The 20052-nt window shown below is 44.1% G+C and overlaps 1 protein-coding gene across 3 annotated transcripts in view; it reads left to right on the top strand.

The window, feature by feature from the left end:
* Positions 1-5848: 5848 nt before the first annotated feature.
* Terf2 (telomeric repeat binding factor 2) overlaps positions 5849-20052 on the top strand; it is a 46645-nt gene continuing 32441 nt past the window's right edge. For all 3 annotated transcript variants that reach the window (XR_006150866.1, XM_042700833.1, XM_042700834.1), the window contains exons 1-3: positions 5849-6275; positions 6377-6472; positions 8020-8150. Coding sequence is in view for 2 of the 3 variants with exons in the window: in XM_042700833.1 (XP_042556767.1) it covers positions 5888-6275; positions 6377-6472; positions 8020-8150 (615 nt within the window). In the remaining variant the exon portion in view is untranslated. The remainder of the gene's footprint in view (positions 6276-6376; positions 6473-8019; positions 8151-20052) is intronic.

Consider the following 20052-nt stretch of genomic DNA (forward strand, 5'->3'; position numbering starts at 1 on the left):
GGCTCAACTGGTAGAGTGCTCACCTTGAGCTGAAGAGCTCAGGGACAGTGCCCAGGCCCAGAACTCAAGACCCACAACCAATAAAAAAAAAAAAGTTTACTAACTCAAAGAATCTTGAGTATATCTTTCAAGGCAATATATATTAACAAACTTCATTTATTAGTTTGGCATATCATAAATTATTCATTCCATCTCCCTTTGATGGACTAAAAAGTAAATCTCTCCAATAGAAAGGATTTTATTATTTAGTTGTCATTACTCACTGTTATTTCTGTAGTGGGATTAATGCTCAATAAGATGGATCAAATGAATGAAGACATTTTCCTAGTTTTGAATAGTTCTGGTTGAAAAGTGTCTATCTGCCGAGCGCCAGTGACTCACACCTGTAATCCTAGCTCAGGAGACTGAGATCTGAGGAGCAAGGTTCAAAGCCAGACTCGGCAGGAAAGTCCGTGAGACTCTTATCTCCAATAAACTACTCAGAAAACTGGAAGTGGTGCTTGTGGCTCACGTGGTAGAGCGCTAGCCTTGAACTGAAGAGCTGAGGGACAGCGCCCAGGCCCAGAGTTCAAGCTCCATGACCAACCAAAAAAGAAAGAAAGAAAAAAAGAAAGGAAGAAAGAAAGGAAGGAAGGAAGAGAGGAGAAAAGAAAAGAACAGAAAAAAGAAAAGTGCCTCCCTGAATATCCTAGGTGGAGGACAAGGTTTAGGAGAAAGGGTAGACTGAAAAGCTTTTGAAGCAAGGTATGGTAGTGCATGCCTGTAATCCCAGCAGTCAGGAGGCTGAGGCAGGAGAATCACAAGTTCCTCTGGGTCAGCCTGGGCTACATAGTGAGACCCTGTCCCAGAAATAAATAAATAAATGGATGTGAACTTGGAGTTTTAATAGATACTGCCAAATTGGTACTTTGTTGTGTGGGTTGGGTGGGTGGGTATGTGGGTGTGTTGGGGAAGGAAGGGGAGGGAGATTTATTGGGGCTTCAATTCAGGGCCTGTGTACATTCCCTGAGCTCTTTTGCTCAAGGCTAGCATTTTACCACTTGAGCCACAGCTCCACTTCCAGCTTTTTGTGTATGTGTGGTTAATTAGAGATGTCTCGTATTTTTCCTGCCCAGGCTGGCTTCAAACTTTGATCCTCAGATCTCAGCCTCCTGAGCTAGGATTATAGATGTGAGCCACCAGTGCCAGGCTCTATATTGTTACCTTTTTTCTTTTTTTTTTTCTCAGTCATGGGGCTTGAACTCTGGGCCTGGGCGCTGTCCCTCAGCTCTTCAGCTCAAGGCTGGTGCTCTACTACTTGAGCCACAGTGCCACTTCCAGTTTTCTGGTGGTTTATTGGAGATAAGAGTCTCACAGACTTCCCTGCCCAGGCTGGCTTTGAACCGTGATCCTCAGATCTCAGTCTCCTGATTAGCTAGGATTACAGGCATGAGCCACTGGCGACCGGTTTATATTGGTTTTTATTTTATTTTATTTATTTATTTTAACCAGTCCTAGGGCTTGAACTCAGGGCCTGGGCATTATCCCTGAGCTACTTTTGCTCAAGGCTAGCACTCTACCACTTGAGCCACAGTGCCACTTTCAGCTTTTTCTGTTTATGTGGTACGGAAGAATTAAGCCCAGGGCTTCATACATGCTAGGCAAGCACTCTACCACTAAGCCACATTTCCAGCCCCATATTACTTTTGATGATAAATAGATACTGATGGTTAGTAATTGCTCAATCTCCCAAATAGCTTAGTTTAAAACACAAGCTAGCTCCCTTTCACATACTCAGCTCCCTCTTGGGCCTGTGGGGGAAGGAGCAGGAATCTACAGATTGACCTCTCAATGGTGTTAGTGCTCATTCAGGGTGGGGAACGGCCACGTTGTCTCTCCAATCTTGATGCAAAACAGGTGTGTGGGGTGGGGGGTGTTGTCTGTGTGTGTGCTAGTACTGAGGTTTGAACTCGGGATATTGTGGCTCTTGCTTGGCTTTTCTCACTCAAGGCACAGTGGTACTTTACCACTTGAGTCATAGCTCCACTTTTGGCTTTTGGCCGATTCAGTGGAGATAAAAAGTCTCACAGAGCTGTAGTTCAGGGATGGCTCCAAACTGGGATCCTCAGCTCTCAGCCTCTTGAGTAGTTAGGCATGAAATACCACACCCAGCTTCCCACATCCTTATCTTACTGTAGCTGGGCCTGGTGACTCCTCAGATGCTTACTGTGAGTTGACTAGGTGCTTTCTTCCACAGCAAGACTGCCTTTGGGGGTGTGGCATGAATTCCACCACCACTCCCAAGGGTGAGCGGGTGGATTGGTTGGTGTACATGTGGGCAGCTGGCTCAAGCTTGGGGAAGGAAGCCATGTGTGGGTGAGATTCAGGAATCTTGTAGCGCTACAGTTGGCAGAAACTATAAGGAGGTCCAACCCCAGCCCTCGGTGACATGGATCTGTGGCTAACCAACATGGAATTCATATGTTCTAATAAGAGTTTGACAATGAGTTGTTTGGTTTACTGCAAGCCAGTATGTGAGGCACACTGGACGCTTCCAAATCAGATAAAATAGAAGACAGATGAAAGCCGGGTAGGAAATGTGCCATACAGATAGCAAAGAGATTGCAGTCATAAAAAGAGATGACAGATTTCACCGTCATGAGGACCCACCCAGGTGTCACGTCCTCTGGGCTTTTGCCCTGGCAATCCCTGCCCCAGGTGGGCGTTGTTTCTGTGTACCTCATGCACTTGATATATAACAAGAGAAAAGAAATACGGGGGGTGGGGGGAGGGCTGGGAAGGTGGCTCAGTGGTAGAGTGCTTGCCTTGCATTCATGAGGCCCTGGGTTCAATTCCTCAGCACCACATAAGCAGAAAAGGCCAGAAGTGGCACTGTGGCTCAAGTGGTAGAGTGCTAGCCCTGAGCTGAAGAGCTGAGGGACAGTGTCCAAGCCTAGAGTTCAAGCCCCACGACAGATAGGAAGGAAGGAAGGAAGGAAGGAAGGAATGCTGGGCGATGGGGAGGGGAGATGAGGGAGAGAGACAGAGGAGGAGAGAGAATCTGATCAAGACACATGGTATGTATATTGGGGTATGTCAAAATGAAATCCCCAACCAGGCACCAGTGGCTCACACCTGTAATCCTAGCTACTCAGGAGGCTGAGATCTGAGGATCAAAGCCAACATCAGCTAGGGCAGGAAAGTCCATGATACTCTTTTTTTTTTTTTTTGTCGGTCATGGGGCTTGAACTTCAGGCCTGGGCACTGTTCAGCACTACTTCTGGCTTTTTCTGTTTATGTGGTACTGAGGAATTGAACTCAGGGCCTCCTGCATGCAAGGCAAGCACTCTACCACTGAGCCACCTTCCCAGCCCCCATGAGACTCTTATCTCCAATTGACTGCCAGAAAACTAAAAGTGGAGCTATGGCTCAAAGTTCAAGCTCCATAACTGACAAAAAAAAAAAGGGGAGGGAGAGGGAAGAAACCCTCATCTACAACTCAAAGATGCTAGTAACTCATGTTTAAGAAAAGTGCTACCAGCTGGGCACCAGTGGCTCAAGCCTGTAATCCTAGCTACTCAGGAGGGTGAGATCTGAGGATCGAGGTTTAAAGCCAGCCGGGGCAGGAAACTCTTATCTCCAATAATCCACCAGAAAACTGGAAGTGGCGCTGTTGCTCAAGTGGTAGAGAGCTAGCCTTGAGCTGAAGAGCTGACGGACAGTGCCCAGGCCCAGAGTTCAAGCCCCACGACAGACACGAAAGAAAGAAAGAAAGGAAGAAAGGAAGAAAGGGAGAAAGAAAGGAAGGAAGGAAGGAAAGAAAGAAAGAAAAGTGCTACCACTGCCAGGCACTGGTGGCTCATGTCTATAATCTTAGCTACTCAGGAGGCAGAGACCCGAGGATTGTGGTTAGAAGTCATCTGGGGCAAGAAAATCTGTAAGACTTTTATCTCCAATTAACTAGCAAAAAGCCAGAAGTGAGTGGTAGAGTGCCAGTTTGAGCAGAAAAGCTAAGGGACAGCACCCAGGGCCCTGAGTCCAAGCCCCAGTACCAGCATGCATGCACATACACACACAGACACAGACACACACACACACACACACACACACACACACACACACACAATTTATAATAAAGATGGCTCTACAGAGACATGGAACAGCAGATAGTTTTCACCAAAGGTTCTAAGACAGCTGGATACCTCTGTAAAAAAAAAAAAGGAAACTGTACCTTATTTCATATTATGTGAAATCATCAAATTTCCAGTACATAGAAAGACTTAATATGAAGTCAGGTACTGGTGGCTCATGCTTATAATCCTAGCTACTCAAGAGGCTGAGATCTGAGGACCACGGTTTGAAGCCAGATCAGGCAGGAAAGTCTGTGAGACTTTTTTTGAATGTGGCACTGTGGCTCAAGTGGTAGAGCACCAGCCTTGAGCAAACAAAAAAGGAGCCCAGGGACAGTGCCCAGGCCCAGAGTTCAAGCCCCAGGATTGAAAAATTAAAATCGATAGTCTTTAGAGGATGATATAGGCAAATATCTTCATAGCTTCTGAACAACAAAAAAAATGAGTTCAACAAGCTCCTGTGAAGGAAAATGGTAAATTCAACTACACTGAAGTAATTTGGGTATACTACACTTTAGTTAATAAACACACTCCACAGAGAATGTAAAAGAGAGACCACAGAGTGAAATAAAAAAAATTTTGGGGGGGTGGTCGGAGCAGCATGCAAATGCATGCCTGTAATCCCAGCTACTTGATAGGGATTAGTGGGACCTTGGTTTGAGGCCAGCTTGGGTAAAAGGTTAACAAGAATTCATTTCAATAGACAAGTTAGGTGGTGCAGTACACATCTGTAATTCTAACTATGCAGGAGGCAGAGGAAGGAGAATCTTGGCCTAAGCTGGCTCCTAGGTAAAAGGTATGAGATCTCATCCAACAAATGTATTAGGACTGGAGGTATTGGTCAAGTGGTTGTGTGTAAATCATGAGCAAAAAAGCTGAGCAAGAATGAAATTGCCCTGAGTTCAAGTCCCAGCACCAGCACAATGAAATAATATTAACAACAACACAACTAAAGGGCCAGGGTGCAGCTGAAGCAGTAGTTATATGTGTGTGTGTGTGTATCTTGGGTAATGTAAAAGATAGTTATATATGTATACATATATATGTAACTTTCTGTTCACTATAAAGTGTTAATGGTGCAACTACTTTGGAAAATAATCTGGAACTCTTGTGTATGACTATTTCCCAATAAAGAAAAAACAAACACCATCTAAAAATGTGTTAGCTATCCATTGCTTTTTTTTTTTTTTGGTCAGTCTTGGGTCTTGAACTCAGGGCCTGGGCACTGTTCCTGAGCTTCTTTTGCTCAAGGCCAGTGCTCTACCACTTGAGTCACACGACATTTCCAGCTTTTTCTGTTATGTGGTACTGAGGAGTCGAACCCAGCACTTCATGCATGCTAGACAAGCACTCTACCACTAAGCCACCTGCTCAGCCCTGAGCAGCCTGTCAATTGGCCCTGTTTGGGATCTTGCTGGCTTTATAAATTATTTATTAAAATATCAATTTATTAAATTTTCGTTTGTTATGCTCCTTGTCACAATTCTCAAAATGTCTAATAATCTACACGTTATTTTCTATTTTTCAATATTATTTTTTCAATGTTTTTAACTTGTCCCGCGTGTCCAGTAGAAAAATTCTGTAAACTCAAAAGCTGAACTACTGGGTGAACAGTGACTTTTCAGCATCCCAGGGTAGTACGGACTACAAGTTCCAGAACGCACCGCGGCGAGCAGTTCAGGAACTACGGCGTCCGAGGAGGATTTCCCGCCCGCCAACCACCCTCGCGTCTTTTCCCTCCCAGAAGCCCGCGGGCGGCTTGGAGCGCTGCCCGTATCATGGCCGCGGGAGCCGGGACGGCGGGCCCTGCTTCCGGCCCGGGCGTCGTGCGTGACCCAGCGGCGTCACAGCCGAGGAAGCGGCCCGGACGGGAGGGCGGGGACGGCGGGGAGGGCGTGCGGCGGTCGGATGCAATGGCGGGAGGAGGCGGGAACAGTGACCGCAGCGGGCGGGCGGCGGGCCGGCGGGCGTCCCGGAGCGGCGGGCGGGCTCGGCGGGGGCGCCACGAGTCGGGGCTGGGGGCCGCGGCAGAGCGAGGCGCGGGGGACGCCCGGCTGGAGGAGGCGGTCAACCGCTGGGTGCTCAAGTTCTACTTCCACGAGGCGCTGCGGGCCTTTCGGGGTAGCCGATACGGGGACTTCCGACAGATCCGGGACATCATGCAGGGTGAGGGCCGGGCCGGGCCCGGGCGAGGAGGCGGGGGTCTGTGGGGCCCGGGTCTTGGGGCCTTGCGGGGGTCGCCGAGCCAACCATGTCTTTTTTCCCAGCTTTGCTTGTCAGGCCCTTGGGGAAGGAGCATGCCGTGTCCCGGTTGCTGCGTGTTATGCAGTGTCTGTCGCGCATTGAAGAAGGGGAGAATTTAGGTATGGCTGTTCTCGCGGTTTTGTTTTGTTGCTGGTGGTGGTTTTTCTCCCGAGCTTACTTGAGTAGGGTTTTGTTGTTTTACAAACTTAGATCCGGGACTGAAGGATTGATTCCTTGTTAAAATAAGTACGCTCTTGTCATCAGGGGGATCTCTTATATTCTAAAATGGGTTATTTGGTTTCTTGTTTTGTCCAGTTCCGGTTGAGTTGGATTTTTTTTTTTTTAAAGCTTTGCTGTATTTCTTTATCTGTGTGTGTCCCACCTGTTAATTGCTCACTTCACTTTAATATTGTCCAAAGCTAGTTACCTCAATGTGAATACATCCCCAACCTCACCCCCTTGTAGAGTGCTTTTTAGAGTACGAACACGTTTTATTTATTTATTTATTTATTTATTTTCTGAACTGAATTTGACTGAGGCTTAACAGATGATCTTGTTTCTGGTCACATGTATCAGAGGAAGATAGATGCCTTTACTCTGAATCTGAGGGGCAAATGCAGGTGTGGAAAAATAATCTGTCTTAAGCTGGGTGCTGATGGTTTACACCTGTAATCCTAGATACTCAGGAGGCTGAGATCTGAGCATCGAAATTCATAGCCAGCCTGGGCAGGAAAGTTGCCAATTAACCACCAGAAAACTGGAAGGGGCACTGTGGCTCAAGTGGTAGAGCACTTGCTTTGAGCTGAAGACCTCAGGGACAGCACTTAGGCCCAGAGTTCGGAAGGAGGGAGGGGGAAGAGGGGAAATATATATATATATATATATGCATATATGTATGTGTGTGTATATATACATATATATATACATGTATATAGCTATATATATAATTTATTTTTTTGTCAGCCCTGGGGCCTGAACTCTGGGTCTGGGCGCTGTCCCTCCCCTCAGCTCTTCAGCTCAAGGCTAGCACTCTACTGCTTGAGCCACAGCACCCCTTCCAGCTTTTTCTGCTTATGTGGTGCTGAGGAATTGAACCCAGGGCCTTGTGCATGCGAGGCAAGCACTCTACCACCAAGCCACCTTGCCATCTTGAAAGTACTAAAAGCGCTGGTTGGTGGTGGCTCACACCTGTATTCCTAGTCACTCAGGATCTTAGGATCTAGTTTGAAGCCAGCCTGAGCAGAAAAATCCTAAAGACTCTACAAGTAACCACCAAAATGACAAACTGGAGGTGAGGCTCAAGTGGTAGAGCACCAGTGAGCAAAAGTTCTGAGTTCTGGTTGATAACTACAGGCCAGGAGTTCAAAACCCTGGTAAAAAGAGAGAGTATTAAAAGCTGACCACTTTAAATTCACTAATTTGAATTTAGACCCTTACTATATATGTAACATTGTAGCAAGTACATCTCCAAATAACTGTGGATCTTACTATCCTTGCATGTTCCTTTCCCATAAATATATGTATATATAAATGTGCATATACATATGTGTGTGTGTATATATATATACATATAGGGATATATATATGTATACATATATCTATATATGGGCATAACTTTTCTTCTCTGTAGAAAAGAGCTTAAAGTGAAAACTCTGCTTTGTCCTAGACTGTTCCTTTGATATGGAGGCTGAGCTCACACCATTGGAATCAGCTATCAATGTGCTGGAGATGATTAAAACGGAGTTTACATTGACAGACGGAGTAGTGGAATCCAGTAGAAAACTGGTCAAGGAGGCTGTAAGGCTCTATTTTCCTTTCTTTTCCTATTCTTTGTTTTTACCCTTTTAACAGAAATCAGGGTCGCGGGTCTGAGGACACAGTGCTTAATCTTTTCGTGTGGTCTGGAGGTAGGAGTGGTGAAAAGCAAGCAAGCTTGTGCAAGTGGCGTCATCTCTCCATGCCTCCCCTTCACCACCAAGGCCTTTGGTTTCTTCTTTTTTAAATTTTAAGTGGCCTTCATCCTGGCTCTAGCAGGAAAGGATGCTGTACATGGGAAGTAGATTGGTAATGAAGGCTGACAGTTCAGGAGTTCTATAAAAGGGCCACCAGTATCTTTGGTCTAGGGTTTGGTCACCTTTGTCTAATAAATCAAAGGGAGTACTCGCAGCCTTGGGAAATGTGAGGCAAACTGAGCTCTTTCATGCACTTGTCTGCAGATAGAGAGGCTTAGAGAGCATTCCTTTTGAGCAGACTACAATCTGCTAGGATACTGAGCCAGCTAGGCAAGAAGGAATGGCAAGGCCGTATTCTTGGAAGTCAAGGAAAAAAGCTAATGAAGTATTTAGGAATTTGAAACTGTCCCTGTATCATGGCTCAGGTGGCATCAAGTCGTAGAACTTAAGTTTTATTTCAAACATAGAAGTGGCTGTGGGAAAGGATCATAAAATGTTTTTTTCTTCTTCAGTGACCAAGGCATGCAAAAGTGGGGGTTGAAGAACAGCTCAGTGTTTTCTTGGTAGGGGAATGTAAGGAACCTGGAAGAAAAGAGCACCTCTTAAAAGGCTGGGATCTTAGAACGGCAGGGGAAAGTGAAAGGAGAAAGCCTTGCTTACTTCAAGTGTCCTGCTAGAAACAGCTAGTGTGCCTGGGTACAAATACTTTATCTAGTGAAAGAACTTGAGCAAGAACTTCTTTCAGACTTGAAAGAATGTTTAAGTACTGATTCATTTTCCAGAAGGAATAAATCCTCATTTGATTTTAGTATAGTTTAGTATAGCTTAGTAAAGTTTGGTTTGTCATCTGGCTCCTCTCCTGGAAGAGTCTTTGTGGATGGATACATAAAGTCTCTCTGTCTTTTTAAAAATTTGTTTTATTTATTTTATTTATTTTTGTGACAGTCTCACTGCATAACCCAGTTTGACCTTGAACCTGAGATCTTCCAACCTCTTGAGTACTGGGATTATAGGTGTGAGCCACATTCATAGATTTCTTGTTAAGAGTACAATCTGCCAGCAAAATCTGAACACCCTTAAGTAGTCAGCTACATTCTTACCTTGACTGCTTTATGCTCTTCCTACCCTGAACTAGGTTCTAGATACCTTGTTATACTTACTCTCTTGCTGTTAGTACAGTGTACCAAATTACTCCAAGACTTAGTAGTTTAAAACAATAAATAGTAACTTTAAGTTTGCAAAGGTCAGGATCTTGGTAGTGGTTTAGCTGAGTGGTTCTAGCCCAGGGTTTCCCATAAGGCTATAGTGAAGCCGGCAACTAGAATTGCAGTCATGCCCTGGGATGTGATCAGGCACATCCTAGTGAAAGAAGTCCTGAACTCAATCCCTAGCAAAAAATAAATAAAAAGCCCTGGACTGATCCCAGCAAAAAAATTAAAAGAAGTAAAGGAATTGCAGACATGCTGGACACTGGTGGCTCACACCTGTAATCCTGGCTACTCAGAAGACTGAGATCTGAGTATTATAGTTCAAAGCTAGCCCAGGCAAAAGACTTTTTTTGGGGAGGAGGAGAGGCATGGGGACAGTCCTGGGCTTGAACTCTGGGCCAGGGTACTGTCCCTGAGCTTCTTTTTGTTCAAAGCTAGCACTTTTGTTCAAAGCTACTACTTGAAAAACAGCGTCACTTCTGGCTTTTTCTGTTTGTGATACTGAGGAATCTGAACCCAGGGCTTTATGCATGCTAGGCAAGCACTCTTCCACTAAGCCACATTCCCAGTCCCACATGAGACTCTTATCTCCAATTAACCACCAGAAGACGACAAGTGGAGCTGTGGCTCAAAGTGGTAGAGCGCTAGCCTTGAGCAGAAAAAGCTTAGGGTCAGCTCTCAGGCCCTAACTTCAAGCCCCATGATAGACAAAAAAAAAAAAGAATTGCAGTCACTTCAGGACTCAGCTGAGGCCAGGTTTGACAGTGCATGCCTTCCAGCACTTGGGAGATACAGGCTGAAGGATTTTGAATTTGAGGCTAGCCCTCAAATTAGACCCTGCTTTTTTTTGGGCGGGGTCCGGTCGTGGGGCCTGAACTCGGGGCCTGGGCGCTCTCCCTCAGCTCTTCAGCTGTAGACTAGCGCTCTACCACTTGAGCCACAGCGCCACTTCCAGTTTTTTTTTTTTTTTTTTGCTTACATGGTGCTGGAATCGAACCCAGGGCCTCATGCATGCAAGGCAAGCGCTCTACCACTGAGCCACCTTCCCAGCCCTAGACCCTGTTTTAAAAAAAAAAAAGCTGGGGCTAAAGTATTTCTTTTGCACTTAAATGGTTGCTAGGACTCAGGCAGTCTAACCAATGCTGGTGCAGTGTATGAATGGGAGTGTTGGAGCCACAGTTATCTTGTATCTTAATTATTAAATGGTACTTGTTGTTTGTCTTCAGTTTCTGAAGCTTTTCATTTAGAGTCCTGGTCTGTTAATGATCGTTTTGGGGAAAATATCATGGGGTACCTAGGCTCAGTAAGGCTTTTGGGGCTGGGAAAGTGGCTCAGTGGTAGAGTGCTTGCCTTGCATGCATGAGGCTCTGGATTCGAATCCTCGGCACCTCATAAGAAGAAAAAGCTGGAAGTGGTGCTATGGCTCAAGTGGTAGAGCTCTAGCCTTGAGCTGAAGAGCTGAAGAGCCCAGAGTTCAAGCCCCATGACTAACCAAAAATAAATAAAATGAAGTAAATAAGGCTTTTTGATGCATTTAAGCAAATCACACAATAAGCAAATGTGTGTGTGTGTGTGTGTTTTAATTTTTATTTTTTTGTCAGTTGTGGGGCTTGAACTTGGCCTTGGCGCTGTCCCTGAGTTCTTCAGCTCAAGGCGAGCACTCTACCACTTGAGCCACAACACCATTTCCAGTTTTCTTGTGATTAATTGGAGATAATAGTTTCACAGACTTTCCTGCCCGGGCTGGCTTTGAACCATACTCCTCATATCTCAGCTTCCTGAGTAGCTAGGATTATAGGTGTGAGCCACCGGTGACGGGCTTTTTTTTTTTTTTTTTGTCACTCAGGGCCTGGGAGCTGTCCCTGAGCTTTATCACTCAGGGCTAGCACTCTACCACGTTGAGCCACAGTGCCACTTCTGGTTTCTGGTGGTTAAGTGGAGATAAGAGTTTCAGACTTTCCTTCCCAGGCTGTCTTCAGGCTATGATCCTCAGATCGCAGCCTCTTGAGTAGCTATAATTACAGGAGTATACTAAATATGTATATACTAAAGTATATTACATCTTAAGTAAAGTTTTATCAAGTTAGGTTAGGAGTTAGGGGTATGTCTCAAGTGATAGTATAAATGCCTACCTGGCAAGCTAAAGGATCTGAGTTCAAAGCACACTACTATTTTTTAAAAAAGGTAAACTGCATTAGAACTTCTCAGTATGTGGAGGTCCCTGATATGAAAAGTGTTACTTGTTTTTATTAGTCCTGAGTCTTGAACTCAGGGCCTGTACACTGTCCTTGAACTTTTTTGCTTAAAGCAAGCACTCTACCACTTCAGCCACAGTTTTACTTCGGGCTTTTCATGATTAATTGGAAATGAGAGTCTCATAGACTTTTTTCTTCCTGGGCTGGCTTCCAGCTATGATCCTCAGATCTCAGTCTCCCGAGTAGCTAGAATAATGGGGCATGAGCCACCAGTGCCTGGCCAAAAAGTGTTAACAATACCAAGACATCATTAACTCTCAGTGCTTTAATGTGTGGATATTTGCACTTAGAAAACCAAATGTAAAATTGCTAGTGCCTTATCAGAGGTTTGTGGTAAATCATATTTCTCATTGCCAAGTACAGTTTTTAACCACCAGTTTCAGTTAAGAGTGTCTTTGCTCAAGAAGTAAAAATTCACCCATTACAGTAAATATAAACCCCTATGTAAACATATTTTCAGGATTTGGGTGATGAAACAGGGTTTACTTGAAGCATTTCTTTCTGCTGCACACCAAAACATGCTGTCCATCCTTAGAAAAAGGACTTGTGTGGTTGAGTTGCCCACAGAACTACTTCTTTTTTTTTTTTTTAATGGAACACTGTTTTGACCAAAAAAAAAAAACCAACTGACAAACTGGGTTGCTCAGACATGTGTGATTGGCAGCCATTTTTCTAAGAATGGAGCAAAGTGAATCTGTTCATTAAAACAGTTGACAGTGTTGATTACAAATGGCAAAATTCAGGCTTTTAAATGAAAATTAGACTTTTGGAAGATTTAGAGTCCTGGGACTTACAGTTCTCCAATCCTTAGATTTTTCTGAAGATAGTTAAGACTTTGAAGTTTTGGATAGCTACGTAAATCAGTGGACCAACGTTTTCCAAGAACTCAGTGTATGGTGTTAGAAACAGATTCAGGAATGAGAGATCTTTTTAAAGTACAAGATAGATGGATTTTTATTTATTTATTTATGTATGTATTTATTTTTTGTCGGTCATGGGGCCTGAACTCTGGGCCTAGGCGCTATCCTTGAGCTCTTCAGCTCAAGGCCAGCATTCTACCTCTGGAGCCACAGCGCCACTTCTGGCTTTTTTGCTTAAGTGGTACTGAGGAATCGAACCCAGGGCTTCATGCATGCAAGGCAAGGGCTCTACCACTGAGCCACCTTCCCAGCCCCAGACGGATGGATTTGCATGCAGTTGATTATGAAAAGTTTGCTTGCTAAAGTTTGGTGTACAGTCATGGCATAGCCACAGTACAGGTCTGTCATTTCAATGCTTGGGAAGTGGGGCAGGGAGATTGTGGGTTCCAATCTATCCTGGACTACATAGTGAGACCCTGTGTCAAAAAACCAAATGAGTAGATAAATATATTTCTTCCAACTTCTTATTTGTATAAAGCTGAATTTTAAAGTTCTCCCTCAACAGATTTAATGCAGTAACAGTTATTAGAATATAGCCATCTATGTCGAACCGGATATTATAATAGAGAATTATAAGAGTGGAAAACAGTGTTACCCTTCCATGAAACTTCTAAGAAAGTGTAGTGACTTTTTTTCATGATGATATTGGTTATATTAATATATAATGAGTTTGTCTATTAATGAATTATATTTTTCTTTTTTTCTTTTTGTCTGTCATGGGGCCTGAATGCTGGGCCTGGGCGCTGTCCCTCAGCTCTTCAGCTGTAGACTAGTGCTCTACCACTTGAGCCTCAGCCCCACTTCCAGCTTTTTCTGCTTATGTGGTGTTGAGGAATCGAACCCAGGGCCTCATGCATGCAAGGCAAGCACTCTACCACTGAGCCACCTTCCCAGCCCCATGAATTACATTTTTCTTGGTCGTATATTTCTTTTATACAACTCACATAAACAATAGCTCTTTGAAGTCCTCATTAACATTTAAGAATAGTAGAAAAGGCTGGGGTGCTGGTAGCTCACACCTGTAATCCTAGCTGCTCAGAAGGCTGAGATCTGAAGATCACGGTTCAGAGCCAGCCTGGACAGGAAAGTCCATGAGACTCTTTATCTGTAATTAACCACCAGAAAATCTGAAGTGTCACTGTAGTTCAAAGTGCTACCCTTGAGCACAAAGAGCTTAGGGACAGATCCCAGGTTCTGAGTTCAAGCCCCACAACTGACCAAAAAAAAGTAGAAGTTCTTTTTGGGGAGTGGGGTGGGAGGTGGGTGCTATCCTAGTTTATGAACTCAGGGCCAGGTCAGTGTTCCTGAGCTTTTTGCTCAAGGCTAGTGCTCTACCACTTGAGCCACATTTCTACTTTTGGGTTTTGGTGGTTAATTGGAGTTACATACTTTCCTGCCTGGGTTGGCTTTGAACCACAATCCTTAGATCTCAGCCTCCTGAATAGCTAGGATTATGGACATGAGCCAAAAGCTGCGTGGCTTTTTCTCTCTCTTTTTTTTCTTCTTTTTTTGCCAGTCTTGGGGCTTGAACTCAGAGCCTGGGCACTGTTCTTGAGCTTCTTTTTGCTCAAGGCTAGTACTCTGCCATTTGAAACGCAGCACCACTTCCTGCTTTTTCTGATTATGTGGTACTGAGGAATTGAGCCCAGGTCTTCATGCATGCTAGGCAAGCACTCTATCGCTAAGCCACATTCCCAGCCCTCTTCTGATTTCTTCTGATAAGTAATTAGACATTTCAGATAATTTGCTTTTCTTTTTTCTGTTTAACCAGGAACTCTTAGGAGTCTTAGGAGCTGAGTTTTACCAGTTTCAGAAGCCAAGGTTGACAGTCCTTTCATCATCTCAGTTAAATAAATCTTTCGAGTAAACATTTGGTTCTATACTTACATCCTAGTCATCTATACAAGACCTCCTGTTTTGTTGTGAGGCAGGTACTCAAATGCTTTGTCCAGTGGCTGGCACTCTACCCACTGAGCCAAGCCTCCATATGAGGCTTCCTACTAACTGGAAGGCAGATTGTACCTTCACATTTTCTTTAGTACCTTAGGAATTGCTCTGTTTGCTCTCAGCGTGGTTTTTCGAAGAACATAGCAAAGGTAGGCATTTCTGTCTCTTAATTGCAATAACAAGCCATAGGAAAGCAAACACTCATAGGTATGTGGAAGATGCTACTTAATAGAAGCTCTGCATTCTTCAGATCAGAATTGAGGCCAATCTGAGCTACATAAAGAAATTCTGTCTATACAATAATGGTAACAAGAGACAAACTCTCTTTCCATAAAGAACTCTAATTCTTGAAACAGAAAGCACAGTCAAGACCTTTCAAATATTTCTGTTCTCCAGAGAGCCATGTTTCTTTTTCATCTGCTTCTTTATAGTTCCTTCATTTCGGGAAGTTTTGTTTAGTTCACTCATAATGTGTTTCTTCTAACATGAACCTATTTAATCTCTTGTGAAAAATCTGAGCTTGCAGTTTAAGTTAACCAGATACCATTGATAGGGCTGACGCTCCATAGGACAAAGGAAATTATACTTATTTCTGAGAATTGCAAAGTGAAAAAGCACTTGTTCATCCGTTCAAAACGAACGTTTTCCTACAGGAAATTAATATATAATTTAAAATTTAAGCTTATAATAAAATATTGCAGTTTTTAACTTCAATTTTGAAAAGATTCACATTTCCTTTCTTATTTCACAAATTAAATATAGGAAGACCTGTTTCAGTTCTGGGGGAGGTAGAGCAAACACCTTTCATTTCTGTTAATACAACTAAAAGTCTTAAAGAGAATGCTGGCAGTAGTGAAGATTTTGAAATGTAAATGCCAGTGGGCAGGTTGGCAAGAACAGAATTTGAAGTTTTTCCAAACTAGTGTTGACTAGCTTATCTTTTCCCCCCTTCTGTGTGTCTTGCGCCCTGGCTCTGGCAGCCAGAACCCTGGAAGTACACTCCACGTGAGAACACAGAACCTCAAGAGCAGCTCTCTGTCTGAGGGACCCTTCCAATGGTCAGAGGTGGTGGGAGAAATCCATTTGTTCTTTTCCCTTCTGCCCTGGTGCCTAGGCAAATTACTACCTTGCTTCATGGGCTGCGGCACTGACAGTGGCACCCAGAGCTGAGGAAGGGAACCTTTCCTGTCACCAGGGCAAGCTGGATTCCACAGAACTTAGAACAGATTCCATCGTTTGTTTTTTTGTTTTTTGTTTTTGTTTTTGTCGGTCGTGGGTCCTGAACTCTGGGCCTGGGCAATGCCTTCAGCTCTTCAGCTCAAGGCTAGCACTCTACCACTTGAGCCACAGCGCCACTTCTGGCTTTTTCTCCTTATGTGATGCTGAGGAATTGAACCCAGGGCCTCGTGCATGCAAGGCAAGCATTCTACCACTAAGCCACCTTCCCAGCCCCGTGTTTTTTTATTTTTTACCCGTCTCCAACCTGCTGATTGGCCCTGGATGCAGATGCATTAATGTGTGGCAAAGTAGACAAACCAAGCCTCCAGGACCACAAGCCTGATGCTTGAAAATCAGTTGGTATAATCTGCCATATTCTTCTATCAGTTGATGTAGAGAAAACATTTTTTTTGGGGGGGGGGGGGTCCGGTCATGGGGCCTGAACTCTGGGCCTGGGCGCTGTCCCTCAGCTCTTCAGCTCAAGGCTAGCGCTCTACCACTTGAGCCACAGCGCCACTTCCGGCTTTTTTTTTTTTGCTTATGTGGTGCTGAGGAATCGAACCCAGGCCTCACGCATGCAAGGCAAGCACTCTACCTTCCCAGCCACCTTCCCAGCCCTAGAGAAAACATTTAACAAGGCGCAGTATTAACATAAGATTTTTAAAGTATCCAAGAAAAATTAAGGGCCTGACTCAAGGAAAATAGAGCACTTGCCTAGCAAGTATGAGATTCTGAGTGGGGTCTTTAGTACTGCCAGAAAATAACAGCAGCAACAAAAGCAGCAAGCCAGAAATAGAGATGCCCTTAACCTGATAAATGATATTTACAAAACACCCAAAGCTGACATGTTTAATAGTCAGAACCAGAGACCTGAAATAAGGCAGGGAATGTCCATTCTCACCACTTATCTTTAGTATCCTACTAGAAGGCCTAGACTTCAATAAAGCAACAACAACAAAAAAGCGTATTCCTAACCAAGCACTGGTCACTCATGCCTGTCATCCTAGCTACTCAGGAGGCTGAGATCTGAGAATGGTGGTTCAAAGCCTACCCAACCAAGTAAGTCCGTGAGACTCTATCTCAAGCACTAGCCTTGAGCAAAAGAGTTCAGGAACAATGCCCAGGCCCTGAGTTTAAGCTCCAGGACTGGAACCAAAAGAAAGCATGTTACAGCAGGGAGCTGGTGGCTTATACCTGTAATCCTAGCTACTCAGGACTGAGGATTATGGCACAAAGCAGGAAAGTCTGTGTGACTCTTACCTCCAATTAACTACCAGAAAACTGGAAGTGGAGCTCTAGAGCCTAGCCTTGAACAAAAAAGCTCAGTGACAGTGCCCAGGAGCCCTGAATTCAAACCCCATAACCAACAATAACAAAAAGTATCAGCTGGAAAGGAAGGAATCAAAGTTATCTCCATTTGCAGTTAACAGTAGAAGCCCCATGGAATACAGAAAAAGCTCCTATAATAATTGTTAGCAGTTGTAGGTCAACAGAGATGTCAGTCGTATCTGTATGATAGCAGTGAAATATGAAGCGGAATTAAAAGTGTCCTTTATAATAATTGAAAACAAAGCCCTACAAACCTTTGATAAAAGTAGTAAGACATGCAGAATCTGCCGTGTGGAAATCAAATGCTGATGAAAGAAATGAAGACCTAATTGAAAGATAAACCATGTTCCAGGGTTAGAGGACTTAATAAAGTGGAGATGTCAGTTCTCTTGAAGTGATCTTAGAGTAAATAGGACTCCATTCACAATCTCGGCAAGGTTTTCTATAGATAGAGACTAGCTGACTTGAAAATGTATATGAAAAGAACGAAATTACTACCCAAAGCAATTTTGTAAGAAAAAGTTGGACGACTCATGCTACCTAATTTCAAGAACTGCTGTAAAGATAGAAGATTCCAGAATCACACACACACAAGAGTCACTGAATTTTTACAAGAATTTGAAGTTGGGGCTGGGAAGATGGCTCAGTGGTAGAGTGCTTGCTTCCCATGCATGAGGCCCTAGGTTCGATTCCTCAGCACCACATAAGCAGAAAAAGCCAGAAGTGGTGCTGTGGCTCAAGTGGTAGAGCGCTTGCCTTGAGCTGAAGAACTGAGGGACAGCGTCCAGGCCCAGAGTTCAAGCCCCACAACCGACAAAAAAAAAAAAGAATTTGAAGTCAGTAGGAAAAGATATCCACAAAAAAAAAAGTTTCCAACAAGTGTTGAAATAATGGAGTATGCAGAAATCAGTCAACTTTGTAATTATAATAAAAAGTTAAAGACATTATAAATGTAAAAACCATAGTGTTCTAGAGAAAACATGAAAATCTTCATGCTCTAGGAAAAAATTCATACAAAGAATACCAAAAACATAACGGGGAAAATTTACATACATGCTAGGCTTCAAAATAAAGCTTTTGCTCTGAGGGAAACACTAAAAAGAAGGAAAAGAGAGCTACAGGATGAGAGAAACATTTGCAGAGCTGATAAAAGACATCCACAATATATAAACTCTTAGGAAAAAAAGCTCTCCTGTATCCAGAATGTATAAAGAACTCTCAGAGCAAGTCTATTCAAATCTTCTTTTGTTATTTTTTAATGGGCAAAAGGGTCATCAAAAAAATACAGAAATGTCAGGTGCTAGTGGCTCACACCTATAATCCTAGCTACTCAGGAGACAGATGTGAGGATTGGGGTTCAAAGCCCAGGCAGGAAAGTCTGTGAAACTGTAGCCACCAGAAAAGCCAGAAGTGGCGCTATGGTTCAAGTGGTAGAGCTTGACCTTCAGCTGAAGAGCTCAGGACAGCACCTAGGCCTAGAGTTCAAGCTCCATGACCAACCAAAAAATATATATAGAGAGAGAGCGAGCGTGCTGAGCACTAGTGGCTCATGCCTATGATCCTGGCTGCTCAAGAGGCTGAGATTTGTGGTTCATAGCCAGCTCAGGCAGGAAAGTTCAAGAGATTCTTATCTCCACTTAACCACCAGAGAACTGGAAGTGAAGATATGGCTCAAAGTGGTAGAGTGCTAGCCTTGAGTGAAAAAATCTCAAGGACAGCACCTAGGCCCTGAGTTAAGCCCCACAGCTGAGAGAGAGAGGACAAAGAAAAAACATGGCTGGGAATGTGGCTCAATGGTAGAGTGCTTGGCTAGCATGCATGAAGCCCTGGGTTCAATTCCTTAGCACCACATACACAGAAAAAGCCAGAAGTGGCACTGTGGCTCAAGTGGTAGAGTGCTATCCTTGAGCAAAAGAAGCTCAGGGAACTGCCCAGGTCCTGAGTTCAAGCCCCAGGACTGGCCGGAAAAAAAAAAAAGCACATGAAAAGATAACCTCATTTACACAGCTGTTGAGGAAGTAGCCATTAAAACCATACATCAGGGCTGGGAAGGTAGCTCAGTGGTAGAGTGCTTGCCTTGCATGCATGAGGCCCTGGGTTCAATTCCATAGCACCACATAAGCAGAAAAAGCAGGAAGTGGTTCTGTGGCTCAAGTGGTAGAGCACTAGCCTTGAACTGAAGAGCTGAGGGACAGTGCCCAGGCCCAGAGTTCAGGCTCCATGACCAACAAAAATAAAATAACTAGAGCCTGAAAGAACTGAAGGTAGAGTGCTTGCTTAGCAAGCATAGGCTTCAAAGTCAACCTCGAGACCCACCAAAAAGGTGTAGATATTCCTGGGGATGTAGAGCGAGCTGCTGTAGCTCAGTGCCTGCGGTCTTCAGACCCAGCCTCACTTGGTGCTCTTTTTTTTTGTTGGAGACCAGGAGTTGAACTCGGTGGCTGATGCTTTACCATCTGAGCCACAACTCCAACCCCAAGAGTTGGTTATTTTCTTCTTCACTTATGACTTGTTTTTGTTTTTCTTTTTCTTTTGGTCCTGAACTCTGGGCCTGGGCGCTGTATCTGAGCCTTTCAGCTCAAGGCTAGCGTTCTACCACTTGAGCCACAGCACCACTTCTGGCTTTTTCTCCTTATGTGGTACTGAGGAATCGAACCCAGGGCCTCATGCATGCAAGGCAAGCACTCTACCCCTGAGCCATTTTCCCAGCCTAGCTTATTTTTAACAAGGTCTTTTCCAAAGGTCTGTTTCTTCTTGTTTTCTTTCTTACTATGTAGCCCAGGCTCACCTAGGTGCTCCTTTTGAACTCTTCTTGATCCTCTTGCCTCAGCCCTCCCAGACACCTATCCTTTTTGGTCTTTGTTTTTTGT

The sequence above is a fragment of the Dipodomys spectabilis genome, unplaced genomic scaffold, assembly GCF_019054845.1.
Source record: "Dipodomys spectabilis isolate Male_0828 unplaced genomic scaffold, ASM1905484v1 ptg000273l, whole genome shotgun sequence".
In the NCBI taxonomy this organism is placed as follows: domain Eukaryota; kingdom Metazoa; phylum Chordata; class Mammalia; order Rodentia; family Heteromyidae; genus Dipodomys; species Dipodomys spectabilis.